The sequence below is a fragment of the Meriones unguiculatus genome, chromosome 20 (assembly GCF_030254825.1).
Source record: "Meriones unguiculatus strain TT.TT164.6M chromosome 20, Bangor_MerUng_6.1, whole genome shotgun sequence".
In the NCBI taxonomy this organism is placed as follows: Eukaryota; Metazoa; Chordata; class Mammalia; order Rodentia; family Muridae; genus Meriones; species Meriones unguiculatus.
Genome location: NC_083367.1, coordinates 24508637 through 24528151, shown reverse-complemented (window position 1 = coordinate 24528151; position 19515 = coordinate 24508637). Strand labels below are relative to the sequence as shown.

The window sequence follows — 19515 nt, the reverse complement described above, 5'->3', positions numbered from 1 at the left end:
ATTACATTCCATTATGTAAAAGCACAATGAGTTTATGCATTACAGCTGTCCTGTTCTTCCCCATGATGTGTTTCCCCTTTCTTGTTCACCTGAAAAGGGTTTGTGGCACACAGCTGAATAAATTTGTGGACAGAGAGTATGGACTGGTTGCAAAGATGGAAAGATGGTCATTCAAGGCTTCCATCCTTCAGTGAGGGACAAGTTGATGAGGAAGGCATGGGTTATGGAGCAGGACAATGCAAGGCAGCTTGGCTAGCTCTTCCTGAGTAATCTTGGACGACTTCCTTTGCCTTTCTAAGCCTGTAGTTTTTAACCTGTGCACAAACCCAGAAACAGTCTTCCTGTTTTGTGGCACCAAGGGCTGCACAATTAAGACAAATGCAGTCACCTTTCTTTTAAAACTTCAATTATTCTTCCTTTAACGGGAGAGGTTTTCTTTACAAAACTGGTTGATGAGATGACCCAGGTAAAGGAGCCTGTAGAACGAGCCTGCAGAACAAGCCTGGCAAACTGTGTTCCATTTCTGACTCCACAGAAAAATGGAAGAAGAGAACCAACTTCACAAATCATATGAGGGAACCACCCAGAGACTGTACCTGTCACTTCCTGTGCACAGGAACGGATGAGCATGCTCTGTCTTGCTCTCCATGCCTTCTTGATATCTCTCTTTTCTGTCCAAAGCCTTGGTTGTTTTATCAGCTCTTGTCCATGCTGGGGAGCATCATGGTGGTAGAAAGGAGGGGGCAGGACACAATACAGCTGCTGGAGGCTCACTCCAGTGACCTACCGACTCCAACCAAGCACCACTTACCCCCTCTTCTTCCACTAAATCCATCAGGCACAATTCACTGAAGAGGCTGTCTCATTTATTATTAGGTCAGCGCACTCTTGACCTAACCACTTCTGGAAATCCACTCCAGGTGTGTTTTATTAATCTCCTAGGTGTTTCTCATCCCTATCAAATTAAAAATCAAGATTAATCATCATTTTTACTTATAATGTCATGAACATATTGGCCGGTAATAGCAGTACTATATTATCAAGTTTTAAATGTGTTCTTATTTATTCTTTGACACTTTAGTGTATAAAATAGAATATATTTTGACCATTTTCCTACTCTTTTCCTTGTCTTATCTCCCTCCCACTTCCCCCCCCCACAGTTTCTCTTCTCTTTCAGATAGTTTAAAAAAATGATTGAATAAGTTTAACTAGGATCTCTTGCAGTCTTGTGGGCATAGGGCTATATACTGAAGCACAGGCAACTTATTACTGGCTACCTCTCTCCCGGCAGCCATTAGTTCTGATAGCTCCTCATCTACAGCTGGGTCTCATGAGCCTCTCTCTCTCTTTCTCTCTCTCTCTCTCTCTCTCTCTCTCATTTATACTGGAATATTGACAGGCTCAGTCTTACACATGTCTGGTTTGGGCAACTTCAGTGACTGTGAGTTCATGAATGTAATGGTCAAGTCATGCCCAGAAGAGAGTATCCTGGCTTCTACACTCTCTCCTGATCCCCACCTTCCATGATAGTCCATGAACCCCAGTGGAGCAGATGTGATAGGATGTTCCATTTAGAGTTGAGCAACCAACATCAGAAAACACTGCTTAGAAAGGAGCAAGCGAGCCCTTTCCTCTGCCTCTCCCCTGTATAGAAGCAAAACTCAGATAACAGTAACAATTCTGGGTTTCTGAAAAGCCCCTTGTCCAGTGACCTCCTTCATCCCTTTCTGTCTGCAATTTATTGCTGATTTATCTGGGCAGCAAAAGTATGTATGTCTCAGCCCACCCTAAGTGAATATATAGGCCAGCCCTGTTTACATTTCCTGGAAATGGGCTGGCAGTGAAAACTCAGGCCATCCCCAAAGACACATCTTCACAATCTTTTCATGCTATCTGTACAACCGGGCAAGAACTCTCATAGATCATAGAAACCTGGCATCGGTGTGAGCATTCTGCGTGCTTGGGATGAGGGAGCAGTTCTGACAGCAAAGGACAACAGAAAATATTAGGTAAATGCTGCTTGCAAGGGAGATTGCTAAAATAACATACCGCATCTGGAAGGGATTTACATAATATGTGTTACTTTCGTTAAGAAAAAAAATGCATCTTGGCATTACCGAAGTACCTTACAATTATTGGGTCATGCCTCGTATAATTTTTGTACGTAGTAAAAACATCTTTTATGCCACAAAAAACTTATAAACACTGCCAAACAACTTTTGATGGTAATGTTGCAAAGCTTTTCAGATGAACGCTGTAATAATTATTTTTCCAGTTAGGGAAACAAAACTCTACCTTGTCTGTTATAACCCACACGTAAGACATCCTAATCCCGGAGCATTTGTATTAGTGAAAAATAGTCATTATGATTAGATCAGGAGGTCTCTGACCTAATAATAAATGAGACAACCTCTTCATTGATTTGTGCCTGATGGAAGGAGAGGGAGGAGGTGGTGCTTGGTTGGGGTCAGCAGGTCACAGCAGGTCACAGCAGGTCACAGCAGGTCACAGCAGGTCACTAGATATAGCTATTAGGCCTATATCATGTCCTGCCCCCTCCTTTCTACCTCTTTGCCTGCTGTCTAGCTGACGTGAAGTAAGCACTCTTTTCCACCACACATCTCACACACACACGGCCATGATGCTTCCCAGGATGAGAGACAAGAGCTGATAACACAACCAAGGCTTTGGACAGAAAAGACAGATATCAAGAAGGCCTGGAGAGCAAGACAGAGCATGCTCATCCGTTCCTGCGCACAGGAAGTGACAGGTACAGTCTCTGGGTGGTTCCCTCACATGCTTCGTGAAGTTGGTTCTCTTCTTCCACTTTTCTGTGGAGTTAGAAGATGGAGCACAGTTTTCCAGTCTTGTTCTGTGGGCTCCTTTACTACTTTTGTAAAGAAAATCACTGAGTCAGCCTGGGCTACACAGAACCTAAATATTTTAATGGGGTTTAAAGAAAAATGTGGAAACTTAGTAGCTGAATTTTCTTCATATTTGAGTGTTTCCTACTCACCAAATGGATTCAGTTTCTTAGCATGCGAGGCTTCCCCAGCCTTTTCTCACACCCTCGCAGCCCAGCTTGTCCTCTTTGGCCAACCGAACTGACTCTATGCTGACATAGTCTACTGTTCCCTTCTCTCATTTTATTTCCCATGACAAGCTATGCTGTGGCATCTGCAGCTAGAAATGGCACCTCCCAAATCTCTTCCTGGACACAATCCCAAGGTAGAGGACCACATACAAGATGCTCTCAAGACTCAAAATACAAGGGGAGCCGTGGCCATCATTCTGCACTTATCCATCTCTAAGTTGGTACTAAGCTGGAGAGGAGGAACCAGCAGGCTCCAGCCGAGCAGCACTCCCTCTGCTCTGCACCCAGCTTGTCTTGCTGACTACAGAGCACCTGTGGTCTTGGTCTGGTCATAGAATTCATGAGCACAGATACAAGGCATGAGCTACACACAGTCACTACTTCCCGCCATCCTGGCTCATGTTGCAGCCCCTCTGCAGGGTTTGGAAGTGCCTGTGCCAACCTGCTTCATCCAAGGACCATGAGACAGTCTTTCGCTGATGCCCTAGCTACCTTTCCTGGCATTTATCCCAATTCTACTGGAGATGCTACCCCTCTTGCATTACTTGGTATGTGGTGCACAGGCGTCACCACATCCTGTTGAGGCTACGTTTTCTCCCCCAATGTCCTCACAGCTTTTCTGTGTGTATTTTTCATATACATGGCTCTTCAGTTCTGGTGGCTAGCTGGTCCTCCCCCTATTAGGGCAGTGGTCTCTTGAAAATGGAGCTTGTTTCAATCACCTCTCAATCATAAGCACGCAGGGCAGCAAGGCAGAGAGTACGAGCTAGGTAAATGTTTATTAACCCAAATGTGTTTTGGTACAGGGCCATTTATCTGTGGAAATCACCAAGGTCCTCAGACAATGGCCACTCTGTCCAACCTGGATGAGACAGAGAAGAATTGAGGGACATATGATGGGACATTTCATTTTTGCTTACACTGGCATAGGAGGAGTGTACCAGAATGCCCTGGAGACTGCTCAGTCAGTGTGTTTGGACACTCATAAACTATAAAGTTCCTTAACATGAGGAACAATCTGGCTTCAGTCGTGGCTTCTGCCCGTTCCTTCAACTCCTGTTACTTGGCTTGCTTGTAAAAAATGCTGGAAGCCTGCAGGAAGGCCTCAGGCCCCAGTTTTTCATTGTCACAGGTTCTGTTGTTTTTTGGTTTTGTTTTTGTTTTTTGAGGATCAGTAGAGAGAATGACTCCATGATGGGTGAATGCTTTCCCCATTCAATCAATCATATTCAAAGGTGCCTTGTTGAGCTACCAGAAGAAAGGACACCTAACAAAGAAGGCAGTCTTAGCTGTTGTTTCAATTAACTATAAGGGGACATCTTGTGCCCTCAAGACCTGGACTGAGGTTCAGCCCTGAGAAACTCCCCTGTTCCTTTGGCTCTTTGAAAAGAAAGAACACCCCAGCCTCTGTATACTGCCACCTGATTTCAGGGTAAAAGATATCTGAAGGATTAAATGACCTCAATCACAAGACAATAAACTTGTGGCCAAACACTTCAAAGCCTAATTTTCACTTCATGTATTTTCTGTGAAAATAAAGCAGTTTATTGAACCTTGTCGGTACCTTTGAAGGTACTTTATTCAGATGATCAAATCCTTAACCCTGAAAGATCCGGTATTTAATACATACAGTTCAAGAGATTCCCAGGAGTATCCCAAATGGGACTAGAAATGTTATTTTAGGGGTGTTCAAAACTGAGGAATAAGTAGACAGTGGAAGTGCTGGCCCAAGGCTACATTCAAAGATGGAAACGTGCTCTTAAAGGCTCACTTGAGACTTGTAGATGTGAGCCCCAGGAACCCCAGGGTCACGGTATCTTACAGCAGACTGTGATGTCATCTGGCCAAGTGAACAGATAATGAGAATCTACTTAATCAAGTATTCTGATCTTACTGCAAGAATGACAAAATAGGAAAATGAGATGACTAGGGCCAAAAGTTAGTGAAATATATGCATGAGATAGGAGGAAGGAAAAGACAAAAAAAAAAGCATGGAGAAATGACATTTAGGGAGACTATAACAACCCAAAAGTATGGGTAGGGAAAAGGGCTCAATTTGGTAAATTAAGTTCAGTCTTGGTTAACAATTAGTGCACACATACATGCAACACACACCACAAACACATATTCCAACCCTCCACACACACCATCATTGTATGTGCTCACAGATTGCCTATGTACCAACATACATTAAAAATGTATGTCAGAAGAAAAAGGGAAAAATTTCCTGGAACTCTTCATTTTCTGTAATTCAGATTTTGATGTGCTTGAGCTCATTCTCAGTTCTCTAAAAGAAAAGTAATGATCTCAACAAATGTTTGGATAAATTCAGATGTACTACATGGCGGTCAGTGATTGTAGAAAATATTTGTGTCTCCTCCTCTGGTTTACCAAGTTTATGTGAGAACACTCTCATTAAATCTAAGCCAAAGAAGTAAATCCCTAAACCTGGTAACTCAGGAGTCACCAGCCTTTGGAGGAACTTGGTTTTGTTCCTTTTCTTGTTTGTTCAAATGAGTGCCTTAGGCAGTAGCCCAGAAATTAACCATTCTGTAGCTTTAGTAAACACACACACACACACACACACACACACACACACACGGGAGGGGGGGAAGCAGCAGCAACAACAACAATAAGAAAACTACTAGATTTACTGCTTTCACAGGAGGCCATAATGTCTGCTGAAAATTTTTTCCCATCTAAGCATCACAACCTTCTGCCCTTTGGGGAAAAGAGCACATGAGACCCTTTTGTTAGGAAGAATCTAGACTATTGGGGAGGGGGTTGCCTAAGGATGTGCAGAAAGCAGGCTTAAGGTGGAAGAGTCAGAACGGAAGATCATCCCTGTGACTATCATCCGCAGGGCCTTTCGAAACCAAGGATAGAACATACCGTATATGATGGGATTGAAAGTGGAGTTAAAGTAACCTAGCCAGAGGAAGACATTGTACAGATCCTCAGGGGTCATGAAGTCAATGAAAGGGTCTATGATTGTCAAGACAAAAAAGGGTAGCCAGCACAACACAAATACCCCCATAACTATGCTTAAAGTCTTTGTGGCCTTGTTCTCCTTTTTGGATGAGGCCTTCACTTTGCTTTCTGAGGTGGCCTGTTTTGTCCTAGGGCCTGTGCCAATCTGCCTGGCATGCTTCTGGGCAACTCTGAAAATGTGTATGTAAATACCCACATGACCGTCCCAGGCAGAAAGAGGGTTATGATGGAAGCCAGCACCCCCCTGAGCTTGTTAAATATCAACACACACAAACCTGCACAGTCAATGGCTGCAACAAAATCCTCAGCCCCGATCAAATTTAATTCTGAGAAAACCAAGCCAAAAGCAAAAAAGATGGGGATGGACCAACTAATGAACAGAAAGCCCTCGATGACAGGAATGGTGATTTTGGTGACATAGTGCAAAGGGTCACAGACGGCATAGTAGCGGTCCACTGAGATGAAGCACAGGTGGAAAATGGAGGCGGTGCAGAGCATGATGTCACAGCAGCTGTGCACTCTGCAGAGGAGGTCCCCGAAGTACCAGCATGACTCAACGGACCTGACCATGCTGAAGGGCATGACCACACAGCTCAACAGGAAGTCTGTGGTGGCCATGGAGAGAATGAGGAAGTTGGTTGAGGAGTGGAGCTGCTTGAAGTAAGCAATAGAGATGATCACAACCATGTTTCCCAGCATGGTCATCACTATTGCTCCTATCATGACAAGGTACATGGTGCAGACAGCCAGCATGGGCCTCACCTTCCTAGGGCAGGAATTGTTTGCCCCAGCAAAGCAGAACTGTACTTCTGGGGGGTTCCAGAGCTCAGACGCATTCATTGTCTTTGCCTTGTGGGTAGTATGAGTCCTTTCCAAAAGAGCTGTGTTCCTTTCTGTGAAAGAAAGAGAAGAAGTATAAATCCTCTGGCAGGGTGATTGCCCCTTGAATCTTAGGTGGTTTGCAAGTCTGAACCATGTTGGAAGTCCTTTCTGAGCAGGAACATTTTCCCCCAAAGTTCATGAGCAGATGAATCACCTATGGGTCTTTCTCAAGCTTGAACTCTGACTCTGAGATGGGAGGCTGCAAGTTTGCATCCTCACAACCTCTCCAGAGAGGACAGCACCATTAGTCTGAGGCCACAGTTTGAGTAGGAAGGCAACTGAAAAAAAAAAAATCTGGGCCGATATTGTTATTAAATGTCAATACTTCCAGGCAGAAGCATATGCCATCTTGTTAATTTGTAGCTTTGACTCCATAAACTGATCAAGAATTCTTCCTGCCCAGCTCTATTTCAAATTTCCTTGTTTAAAACCACCAAGAATGATCATGAGCAGTGGACTTGCTGATTAGATTAAATGGTTATATTAAATTAGATTAATTTTAATCTGAAGCTGTACTTCTTCTTTTATAAAGCAATCGTTTCTCTGAACTGCCACAAATGCTGCTGCCTCTGCTACTGCCACATAGAAGCATTTCCCTTTGCAATGGGAAGAAAAGTCTGCAGAATTTAGAGTGAAGCATGGCCAAGTTTACAAGATCGTGCATGAATAATGCTCAAAACGACTGAAATAACAGACTCCGTAAATATCAGGGGCTCTCATTTCTTTTAGCATCTGCATTCAGGAAGTAGATTTGTGGTCAAAGACTTAGAGAGACAGATTCCACATTTCATGCTGCTATCCAAGTTGATCTACAGGTGTATATTATTTAACCTGTCATTCTGTAACATTAATTAGCTGAAAACAATGGGGCTGACTCACCCAGGCTTTGACACAGGTTTGGTTTTTTCCGTGTCAGCACTGGACAGTCTTTCTGACGGCCAATGGCAAGCATTTGTGAGATCAAGTGCCAGATGGGAGAAATGGACTTTGGGCTGAGGACAGACTAAAGCTCATTGACCCCTGAGGAATGGGAGCACACAATGCATCCTGAAGCAGATGTACAGAAGAAGACAGTAGGGAGACTAGCACCACTGATAACAATGTTTCCATCATCAGCTGTGAAACCTCAATAACTGTTTCCAGTGTCTGTGCAAGATCTGACATCTTAACACTACAGGACATTTTATTGGCTTTAAATATAGAAATTTAATTCTTAAAGTTGGTATATTCCTTTTTTATTGCATCAACTAATACCACAATGAAAGTGAAATGGAGAACTTAAGAAGTCAACTATCAGAATGACAAACATTTCAAAGGTTCCCCCACAATACAGATGATCAGATCCACAGCACAGATTATTAGCTATGTATCATTTTGGGTCCTTAGCTAGGAGATTAAAAATAATGAAATCCCCTTTTCCGTCTCCGGCCGCCGTAAAGTGAGGAGCCGTCGACATGTCCACCCATTTGCAATGGATGATCGTTCAGAACTGCTCCAGTTTCCTGATCAAGCGGAACAAGCAGACATACAGCACCGAGCCCAATAATCTGAAGGCCCGCAATTCCTTCCGCTACAATGGGTTGATTCATCGCAAGACTGTGGGAGTGGAGCCCGCGGCCGATGGCAAAGAGGTCGTGGTGGTCATGAAACGCAGATCCGGTCAGCGAAAACCCGCCACTTCTTATGTGAGAACCACCATCAACAAGAATGCTCGGGCTACTCTCAGTAGCATCAGGCACATGATCCGAAAGAACAAGTACCGCCCTGATCTGAGAATGGCTGCCATCCGCAGGGCCAGTGCTATCCTGCGAAGCCAGAAGCCTGTGGTGGTGAAGAGGAAACGGACCCGCCCCACCAAGAGCTCCTGAGCACACCCCCAAAACAATAAAGAGTCCACTGACTTTTTCAACCATAAAAATAAATAAATAAATAATGAAATCCTAGACAACTGATTACCTCATTTATAAACTTATCTTTAAAGCTAACATTAAAAATAACCAACAATCACCACAGAATTACTCAGCTATTTACCATGACTGCTTATTACAAACATTTCATTCTACAAACACAACTGTACAATCTCTAATATGTCACTGTATGCTTATTAAAGTTTTAATTTTCACCTAATGATTCAGAAAAATTGAACTTGCCCTGAGTTTGTAAAGTATATGTTTGGGAGAGGAGCTGGCACCCCAAGCCAAGTCTGCAAGCGTGCTGTGCAAGTAAGCTAACAGTGAGAGACACCAGCCTTGGCTTTCTTACAACACGGGAAGAAATACTCCTAGCAATTGCAAGTGTCTTCTCTCATCCCTGTTGCATAGGTGCATGTACTGGGGACACATTTAAGGTTAGATTGAGACAAGCTAGAATAAAATATAGTTACATGATAGTTAAACAGTTAAACATTAGCTGGAGATAGGAGCTAGGTAAAACACAGAGTATATGAAAATATACTGGAAGAATAGCTCAGGTGATGCTTATATCCCTCTCCTGAACTCCTGGCCAACAACTGCATACACCAGCCTGACTGCCAGCCTAGTTAGTGCTTAGTTGTAAGGAAAGTGTCAGGGAAGTGAATGGAGATAAATTTTGGTTGCAGTTTTAAAGCTTGATGTGGTAGAGATACACACACTTTTACTTTGGAGATTTTTCTCTCAAATTAAAAAAAAAAAAAAACTTACAGCAATTTTTTAACATAATGAAATGTGAATTTCTTCAGGGCATCTGTCTTTGATAATAGGAAGTTATTGTCTTGGGTTTTTGTTTGTTTGTTTGTTTTTTTAACTCATAACATTTCCTTCAAACTTGAGCAATGGAGGGGGAATAAATTAATTACTGTTTGCTCACCATCATTCAAGAAAGCATGGGAAATTTTTGGCTCTTTCTTTAGGAAGTGAGAAGGAAGATTTTTCTAATCATTCTGGGGAAGAGAAGGAACTGCAGCTTCTTGGTTCAAAGTTAGCTCCTTGAGGGAGAAGTTGACACACTAATGAAGCAGACACAGGGGCCGTGGGATACTGATTCTGAAAATGCAAGCTCTCCGTGGCGTGCACACCTGTAATCCCAGCATTCTGGAGGCTGACGCAGGACTACAAACTGGAGGCCAGCCTAGGCGACATAGCCAGACCCTGTCTCTAAAAGGCAGAAAGGAAACTCCACATGACTTCAAGCTGGAAGTGAAAACGGGACAGGACTTAATGTGCTAACTTCCCCCAGATATTAAATATATAAGGTACATCAGTGTATATGTATTTCTCTCAATTTGACAGGTGGTATTCCAGAACTCGATGATATAAATACATGGAAAAATCTAAAAGACACATCATATCAGCTTTACCAGACACACATTTTATATTAACTCTTAGATATCTCAAACATCCCTCTTTGGGGACTATCTGCAAAAAATGTCTTCTTAGCTCAGCACATCTCACTCATTCTGCAGCTCCCTAGGTAAAGGAGCAGGCAGGGTGCCAGATCTGCTGTGGGGTCCCTCTCCTTGCCTCTTTAGGATGACAGTGGGGTTTTTTTTTTTTTTTTCACTGTCCCAGCATTCTCAGTGTGTGTCTCCTCGCTGGACCAATAATAACAAAACCAATCTGAGGTTTTTTTCCCCCTCCTGGTGCAATCTCCATTATTTTACCGGGTTTAGTTTCCTGGTAGGTAACTTAGAGCAAACGTTCCTGAACCAAGTGCAGCTCCTGTTCCAGTCTCTTACCAGGCAAGTGAGCATGAGTCTTCCCTCAGTCCAGTACTCCTCTCTCCTTTCCCTGTCTGTAGCAGGTTCACAGGACACAGGCTCCTGGTCCTGAGGGAGGCCCCTGGCAGGCTGCTCCATCCTCTGTATTTAAGCATTAAATGTGCCTCTCGAGGCTGCATTTCCTGTATCCTGCAGTTTGCACTATCTTCACTGGGCTAGCAGTTGAAAGTACAGGAAGCCACCAGAGAATGGGCTCCAGAAAGTGAACTAGTTTTGTGATCCTGAGGTTGTGGCCTCAGAGACAGCTCAGCTCAGTCCTGAAGGAGGTCAAAGGTGGGGAAAATGGGAACACGTGAAGTGGGGAAAGAAGGAGCAGAGAAAGATGAGAGGATATAGGAGAAAAAAATGTAATCCTTCGAATGCTCACCTTATGTCTCACCAGATCCCCGGATGACAGATTATTTCTTCTTTTAAAGATTTATTTTAATTTATTGCTTTATTTTAAATAAAATTATATTTTGTTTGTTTAACTTAAATATTTTTATCATTCAAATAATTTTATTATTTCATTTTATTCTCTATTATGGTTCTATGTGAAGGTAGAGTAGGTGGGCCTTTAGTTTGGCAGCAGCAGAAAATCCAGCACAGGTTCAACTCTTCACCAAGAAATTTATTTTGTAAACATTGTCTAGCTGGGTATTTCAAATAAAACTATAATTGTAACATTCAGGAGGTAGAGGCAGGAGGATTGCAACAAGTGGCCAGACAGCCAGGAAATATAACAAAACTAAGGTCCTTTGGAAAAAAACTGGCTTGATGATGATGAGGAGGAGGAGACTGTAGGCTCAGCTCCATGGTATCGACATGCCTTGCACACAGGAAGCCCTGAATTTGGTTCCCAACCTGTTCCCAGGAGGACAAGCCCACCATAATGCAAATAGCTTCATGAATGCAGGGAACATGACTCCATTAGAGTTTGATACTGTTAGGATTTTTGGAACAAAACCTGCTTCTGGGTTGCCTAGCAACGTATGATCTCATCATGTGTTGCTGGCCAGGTAGCCACACCTGGAAGGTGTAGTTACCTTGCTCCTTAAAGGGACAACTGACATGTGGTCTCTCTCTCTTGGTTCTTTCTCTATTGGGATGCCCTCCCCTCTCTCCTTCTCTCTCTTTTCCTTTCTCTCTCTTCCCCCTCTCTTTCTTTCCCCATCATGTCCTGCTCTCCCTGTTCTCTCTTCTCTCTCTCTCCATATCTACCTAATAAACCTCTTTTATATATAAGATCTGTCATATGCCTAATCATCTTTATTTAATTTTGTCCTATAACCTTACAGATACACCATATCAGATCATTTCTATCATTCACTAACACCAAAAAAATATATTAAAATTCAGCCTAAGTATTTCTACAAAAGTAGAATCAATTTTTTCATATCTAAGTTAAGCTAGTGAAAACTAACTTTATTGACTCCTCTGAGGAATTTTCATGAATTCAAACACTTTTGTAAATAAGGATAATATCACTAGAGATGTTGAGGTTTGATTTAATGCTCCCTTGAGATGACAAGGCTTATTTTTATAAATTTATGTGAGAACACATACAATGTTATATGATTGTAAGAGAAAGAGAGAGAGAGATGTGTGTGTGTGTGAGCATGTGTAGGTACAGGCTTGTGCCACTGTGTCCTGTGTGAAGGTCAGAGGATAATTTTAGGTGTGGACCCTCACCTTCCAACTGGTTCAAGACAGGTCTCCTTGGATTGGCTGACCCTTGAGCCCAGGGAGATTTTCTTATCTCTGTCTCCCTTTTCATGAAAGATTTCTGAGCAACCCCACATGGCTTTCTCATGTTCTGGGGATGCAAACTCAGATTTTCAGGCTTGTGTGACAAGTGAGCCATCTCTCATCCCTCATTTTGTTAATTTGGAAACTTTTCATAATGTGCAGTCATGACAAGAGAAAGGAAAAGTAATATTTTCAGAGATGTTAAGCTCACAAAATATTTTAGGGCCTATTAGAGGATCTAAAAGGCAAAACAACAATAACAATACAACAGGAAACGTCTCCCTCCTGGGGCTGGAAAGCTAGGACACTGGTGGGATACAGAACCTAGGAGCATGAAACAGGCCCCTGGGTTCAGAGTTCAGAAAGAGCCTGCTGGCTGGCTTAGTTCTGGTTCCTTGGGAGCGTGGAAAGAACTGGCTATGGAGGTGATTTCTTGTTATTCAATAGTTGTTGTGATTGTTACTTTGTATAAATTATGTTATCAGAAGAGCTGTTTACAATCTAACAATGACTTAAATGCTCTGTCTCTCTGTCACTGTCCCTGTCACTGTCTCTGTCTCTTTCTCTCCCCCTTTCTCCTCCCTCTCTCTTTCTCTGGCACTCCCCCTCCTCCACCTATTAATGACTTTAATTGCTGGTGCAAGGAAGAACTCAAAGGCTTCCCTTTAAGTAAACAAAATGTCTGCTGGGCTGAAGCTTTTTGTAGGGTAAAAAAGACTTTTGGAGTCCCAGTACTTACAGAAGTAGGAATAAAAACAAGTTAGTCTGCAAAAGGAAAGGTGATTAGAGGTTAGGATTCTCTAATCAAACAATCCAGATACCAAACAGTGCGAAATCCAGAACACTTCGGTTGTAAGCATGATGCCAAAAGTAGAAAAATGTTCCCGCCTGACATCAGGAATATGTTCATAGGAAGGGTGCGGGTATCCCGGATCATTGAGAGAGCCCACTGGGGAAGCCTGACAACCTGGACTCAGTTCCTGACTTCTCCACAGTGGAAGGAGAAGCAACCGTGAGCTGTCCAGTGACCTCCTCTGTGTGCATGGCATGCGCAGCCCCCACCCACCCACACCCCCAGGCACACACCTCCACACACACCTAGAGAGAGAGAAAGAGAAAAAAAAAGGAAAGGAGGAAAGAGGAAAAAAAGTAATTTTAAAATTTTAGGCTTACTAAAAAGATTCTCCAAAATTACCTATAATATATATATTAAAGACTTAAATGACATAGTCAGATTTATAGCTAGCTCACTTCCAGGATGTCTTATTATGTACATGTAAGTACTCTAAAATTTAAAAATTTCAAAACACATCTGGCCTAAGCATTTTTGATAATGCATAGTTAATGTACAACTGTTTGATATTTAAAAAGATACTGCCTTTCCTTTGCACTTATGTAGCAATAAACTGTTCTCAGCTATTGAGCTTCCCTCCAAAATTAGGAAAACATAATGGTGAAGTATAAATAAAAATTAATTAGAACGGAAGAAATAAGAGATAAAGATGTGTAATAAAGTTAAAAGAAAAAAAATGAGGTGAAACTATAGCTTCAGAAAACAAACCAAAAGGCTTAGATACCATATCACCAGGCATCCAGAAACTGAATATTGGAAATTTTAGTAAGATTTTTCTCATAGCTAATAAACAGATATAAATTACATACAGATGTTAAATGGATCAAGTCGATCTGATTACGAAGCAGAAAGTACAGCAATACAGTATCATTGGTGAATTAGAGTAAAGTAAGTTTCAAAAATCAAGCTACCAAAGCTCAGACTGATAGATGCCTCGAGGAGATATATGTGGGGTGCTGCAACAAAAGATCAGAAACCACAATCAGTTAGATAGAATATGAGACTTTCAAAAATAAAACATTATACAGTCTTAAAACATGCAGATTTGTGGAGCTCCTGTCTCTCTATCAGTGGACTAAGGGAGGGACATAGGGGTGAAGAGGGAGGGAGAGTGAGACCAGGAAGATATGAGGGAGAGGGCTACAGCCAGGATACAAAGTGAATCAATTGTAATAAATAATAATAATAATAAATAAAAAATAAAAATCATGCAGATTTGTTTACTGATATATGATAAGCCTCTGAGAAATGATACTATGTGAAAGAACCAAGAAGAACAAGTAAATAATATTTAGCCATTTTTAAGTGTGGTAGCAATATTTCCATTCATGATGGCTTATTCCTGTGTATTATGTATCTGTAAGATGTGTCTGCCTCTCAGGAAGATGGTGGAACAACCAGCACACAAAGATGACAGCGTTTTTTTTTTTTTTTTTTTTTTTTTGGTGTACAGACTGCAGGCATTTTTGAACTTTTGATGTAGGTGTATTAGATTTCAAAAAAAAAATCAGACTTTTTTGAAAAGTTTCCATTTTAATATCTTTATTCATTTAAAACAGACTTAGTTTAATTTAGAAGTTTATAGTTATGAGTCCTATAAAAAAAAAAACCCTTATAGTCATGCTTGTGATGACTCCCAGGTAATAAAGATGTTATATAAAATACATTCTTAAGGTAAAGCTACATTTTCTAATATTGTTTTATAAAGGAAGTCTTGACTTTAAAGGCCAATATTACCTTGAAGAATCTTTATTTGCACAACTTGAAAATTCAATCTGTAAACTGATCTTCAAAACGAAGACAGTTATGGCCAATAGAGAGGAGGATGAGGTGTTCACAGATAGGACAACTTGCAGCAAAGTGAGCGATTGCTTCACAGGATGAGAACACAGGGAGAGGCCAAGTCTGGCTTGCACAGGGCTGGACACCTGTGGGAGGACTTTCAAAACTTTCCCTTGGAACAAAGCTCCAGCTCACGAGATGTTCAACAGCAAACAGATAGTGCCTACCACCCTACAGATTAAGAAACATTTAACAAAGGAACTATTTACAAAGCCAGATATAGACGTTGGTTTACTGGGACAGAAAGAGACAGCCCGGTACCCAAGACCAATAGCAGTTTGGCACTCTTGCAAGCCAAGAATGTCAGAGGAAGGGCACAATTAAGGATTTCCACAGATGGCTGTATGAACACCAGATGGTCTTTTCTGAAAACCACAGCCAGGCCTTCAGCAGGGTTGCAAAAGATACCTATGTGGAAAGCTGGACTCATTTCATCCTTTTTCTACTTGCTGATCCCACTGGTAAACTACTATGGAAACCTGGGCCAGGAGGAATAGTTACTACCGTGGTTCTCAATCTGTGGGTCGTAGCCCCTTTCAGAATCAAACTCCCTTCTCACAGGGGTTCACATATCATATATTCTGTGTATCAGATATTTACATTACAATACATAACAGTAGCAAAATTACAGTTATGAAGTGGCAACAAACTAATTTTATGTTTAGAGGTCACAGCACGAGAAGCTGTATCAAAAGGCCACAGCATAACAAAGGTGGAAAACAATGCTTTAACTTAATCTGTCTAGACTGAATAGAGAAGGTCAGGGAAGACAGAGACGCATAGCGCAGGAAAGAGGGTATTTAGGAGAATTGTGTCATATAAAGCAGGATGGTGTGGCTCTTTCCTTGAGTTCCTCAAACACAATTAGACAGGATCCAAAGCCGTTAGCTCTTTAAATTCTTTATGCAGAAGCCGGTCTTTGACTCACGGGTATACGTTTATTCCACGTTACACTTCATGTTCCTTTTGCACAGTTTTGGGGTTGGTGTTGTTAAGCAGTCAGAGGTACCTGCAGGCTGGACGCAGACTTGATCAAAGGATGCACTGAGTCACCGGTTAAAGCTGTTGGGGGGATCTCTTGGCAGCTCACAGCACAGCAGTTGCTGAACTGTCACGGATCACCAGCATTAGCAGCCACCTGCTCCCTTCGTCACTTTTCTACTGCTGTGACTTTTCTACTGCTGTGACACCGCGACCAAGGCAGCCCCTAGAAGAAACGGTTTATTGGGGGCTTCTGTGTTCACAGGGTGAGTCCATGAGCAGCGTAACCAGATCATGGCAGGAGGCACGAACACACGCCACTGAGGCAGGTATCGGAAAACTCACATCATGCTGCACAAGATATAGGCAGAGAGAGCCCTAACTGAGGACGATTGGGCTACTGAAACCTCAAAACCCACCCCTTGACACTCCTCCCCCAAGAAGGCCTTAACCGTTCCAAAACGGCTCCACCAACTGGGGACCAAGTACTGGAACATAGAAGCCAGTGGGGGCCATTACCATGCATTTGTAAGGGTCCGAATACTTCCCGTATTAGATTCATATTTATAGTGTTTTTCCCCCCTTAGTGTGCTTCCGGAAAGAGATTTGCATTTTCTGAATTGGAGCGAAATATTTTTCCTGACACTATGTGTTCAAGGGCTTTGCGAAACCACGGGTAGAAAAAGCCGTGGATGAGCGGGTTGCAAGTAGAGTTGAAGTACCCGAGCCATACCAAGAGATCAAGCACTACGATGGGCGTGGAGTAGTCTAAATACGGGTCAATCAAAACAGCGAGGAAGCACGGCAACCAGCACGCTAGGAACACCCCCATGACGATGCCCAGGGTCTTAGCCGCTTTCCTGTCCTTTTTCTTAGACAGCTTTTTCCTCGCATCTCCCTTCCTGTTCTCGGGCATGTCGCCGAGGGCTCGAGCGTGCCGTCTGGAGACAAGAAAAATTTTTCCATAAATCCCAACCATGATGGAGCCCGGCGTGAAGAAGCAGGCAGTGAACAGTACGGTCCCCCAAAACTTGTTGAACGTTAGCGCACAGAAATGGAAGCAAGCCACGAGGACCCCGTAGCTCCGCAGACCAGAGACGTTGGCCTCGGAGAGAACTAAACCGAAAGAAAACAGGGCAGGCGCCGCCCAGCAGAAAGCCAGCAGTCTCTTGATCGTGGGCACCGTCATGGTGGTGGAGTAATGCAAAGGGTCGCACACCGCGTAAAAGCGGTCGACGGCGATGGAGCAGAGGTGGAAGATGGAGGCCAGGCTCAGCGTCATGTCGAAGCTCGCGTGGAATTTGCAAAAGCTGTCCCCGAAATACCAGCAGCTCTCCACGGACCTCACCATGCTGTAAGGCATGACGACGAAACCCAGCAGGAAGTCCGTGGTTGCCATGGAGAGGATCAGGAAGTTGGTGGGAGAGTGGAGCTGTTTGAAATGCGATATGGAGATCATTATCACTAAGTTCCCAAAGATGGTGATAACCATGGCTCCCGTCATAACCAGGTACATTATCAGGCGGATCCGCAAAGAGCGAGTGGTGGGAGGACAGGATTTATTCCCAAATTTAGGACAGCTGGATATGTCTTCGGGAATGTATGTGAGATCCATGGGGTTCTAGCATTCGAATTCCTTTTCAGGAGAAAGTCGTGTGTTCACAGTGAACTTCACCCTGCCAGGAGGACAGTGGCGTTCTAAGTCATCTGCCTTAAGTTCACACTGAGTCTCACTAGTTCAAAAATTCAAAATTAGGAGCTGGCGAGATGGCTCGGTGGTTAGGAGCGCTGACCACTGGCTGCTCTTCCAAAGGTCCTGAGTTCAATTCCCAGCCACCACGAAGTGGCTCACAACTGTCTATGAAAGAATCTGATGCCCTCTTCTGGCATGCAGGCATATATGCAGATAGAGCACTCATACATTAAGAAAAAGCATTAAAATTTTCAAAATTATACCTGCTGTGTTTATTTTCTGAGTTAGTTACTGCATGGAAAAAACTGTAAAATTTCAACTGTTTATTCCTTCCTGTGTTGAGCTTTTTCAGTCTTGCCCGTCCATCCCCCCTTGACTCATGATGTGTTTCCAATAATTTTTATTGATATTTAGCATGAGCAGCCTTGTTCCCAGAAATTATTGAATAACAATAAGCTTATATATCTCTCATCTTCAAAATACTTACTAAGAAAAGTCTTAAGTCAAACTACAAAGTCTTTCCCTATGTGTTTGCTCCATAATTTGAATTCTTCATGTGCAAAAATTCTAGAGCTATTTTAGGCACCAGAATGGTGCTAAAAAAAAAAAAAAAAAGTTCATGAGTAATCCTTTCTAATAGTTTATCACTGGAGTATTTTATTTCCCTAGTTTTGGTTTGGAGCTGAAAAAGCTGACATGTCTGTAGATACATACATTTGCCAAAAGTTATGATGTTATTATGTGATTAAAAGCAATTGAAAACTTGCAGGACATCTTCATTATTGTAGAAGACACAGTGACTTCACACTGACGTTAGCCTCATACTCTAATTTCCTTTGTCTTAAAAGTGAAAATAACATAAGCTGCGCTTGAAATAAAAACCGTGATCCAAAATTATATCACAATATATAAATATTTATACATGCTACTGAGTAACACAGACACCACCATTCTTTTAACCTTGAACTTACTCTGATTATGATTCTCTGTTTGTTTCTAGTTCCACCGCTCAGAAAATAATATTATTGAAATAATAATCCACTAAAAAAAAAAAAATCACCTCAAAGCATAGCGTAGTGGCTCACTCCCACACCCAGGAGGCTAAGACCAAGAAGACTGCCAGAATCTTAGACCTGTCTGAGCCACAAGGTGAGTTCCAAAGGGCAACTGAGACTCTGCTTCAGAAACAAATATACAGACAAGTAAGAAAGAATATTTAAGCACAAATTCTTGGGTGTAAATTATGTTTTTAAAGACTCCAAATCAATCTCAGTCTAAAAGACAATTTTGTCTAAAAAGCAGATTCGTATTGATTTCTGATAACCATGCTGTGATAAAACAACAGGGTGTCAGATAAGGATTCACTTCCTGCCAAGAGAAGGACCCAGAGAGGACAGGAGCCTCACAAGAGGTCTGGCAGAGCTAACAAATCTGAGTCCATGGGGACCTGAAGAGCCTGATTCACCACCAAAGGACCTTGCATGGAGAGGACCCAGAGCCCCTGCTCAGATGTATTTGATTGGCAGCTCAGTGTCCAAGTGGGTCCCTAGTAAGTGGAGCAGGGACTGTCTCTGACTTGAACTCTGTTGCCTGCTCTTATCAGTTCTCCCAGATAAGGCTGCCTTAACAGTCCACAGAGGAAAAATATGCAGCCTAAAGAGACTTGATGGTCTGGGGTCAGTTGGTAAGGGAGG

At 42.5% G+C, this 19515-nt stretch overlaps 3 protein-coding genes across 3 annotated transcripts; 1 reads left to right on the top strand and 2 right to left on the bottom strand.

Moving 5' to 3' along the window:
• Window positions 1-5882: 5882 nt before the first annotated feature.
• Window positions 5883-6925, bottom strand: LOC110558648 (trace amine-associated receptor 4-like). Its single transcript, XM_021653700.1, is given in 2 exon segments — window positions 5883-6280; window positions 6283-6925. Coding segments are annotated over 2 exon segments (1041 nt in total).
• Window positions 6926-8385: 1460 nt separating this feature from the next.
• Window positions 8386-8897, top strand: LOC110558655 (large ribosomal subunit protein eL28-like). Its single transcript, XM_060373251.1, has one exon. It carries the CDS (start codon window positions 8422-8424, stop codon window positions 8833-8835), a length of 414 nt encoding a protein of 137 aa, XP_060229234.1. The 5' UTR covers window positions 8386-8421; the 3' UTR covers window positions 8836-8897.
• Window positions 8898-16711: 7814 nt separating this feature from the next.
• Window positions 16712-17743, bottom strand: LOC110558659 (trace amine-associated receptor 3). The gene has a single exon (XM_021653708.2). The coding sequence runs from the start codon at window positions 17741-17743 to the stop codon at window positions 16712-16714; it is 1032 nt and encodes a 343-aa protein (XP_021509383.1).
• Window positions 17744-19515: the final 1772 nt, after the last annotated feature.

Bases quoted from the DNA above. Each gene is read 5' to 3' on its own strand.
- LOC110558655 (XM_060373251.1), top strand. From the start codon at position 8,422: ATGTCCACCCATTTGCAATGGATGATCGTTCAGAACTGCTCCAGTTTC.
- LOC110558659 (XM_021653708.2), bottom strand. From the start codon at position 17,743: ATGGATCTCACATACATTCCCGAAGACATATCCAGCTGTCCTAAATTT.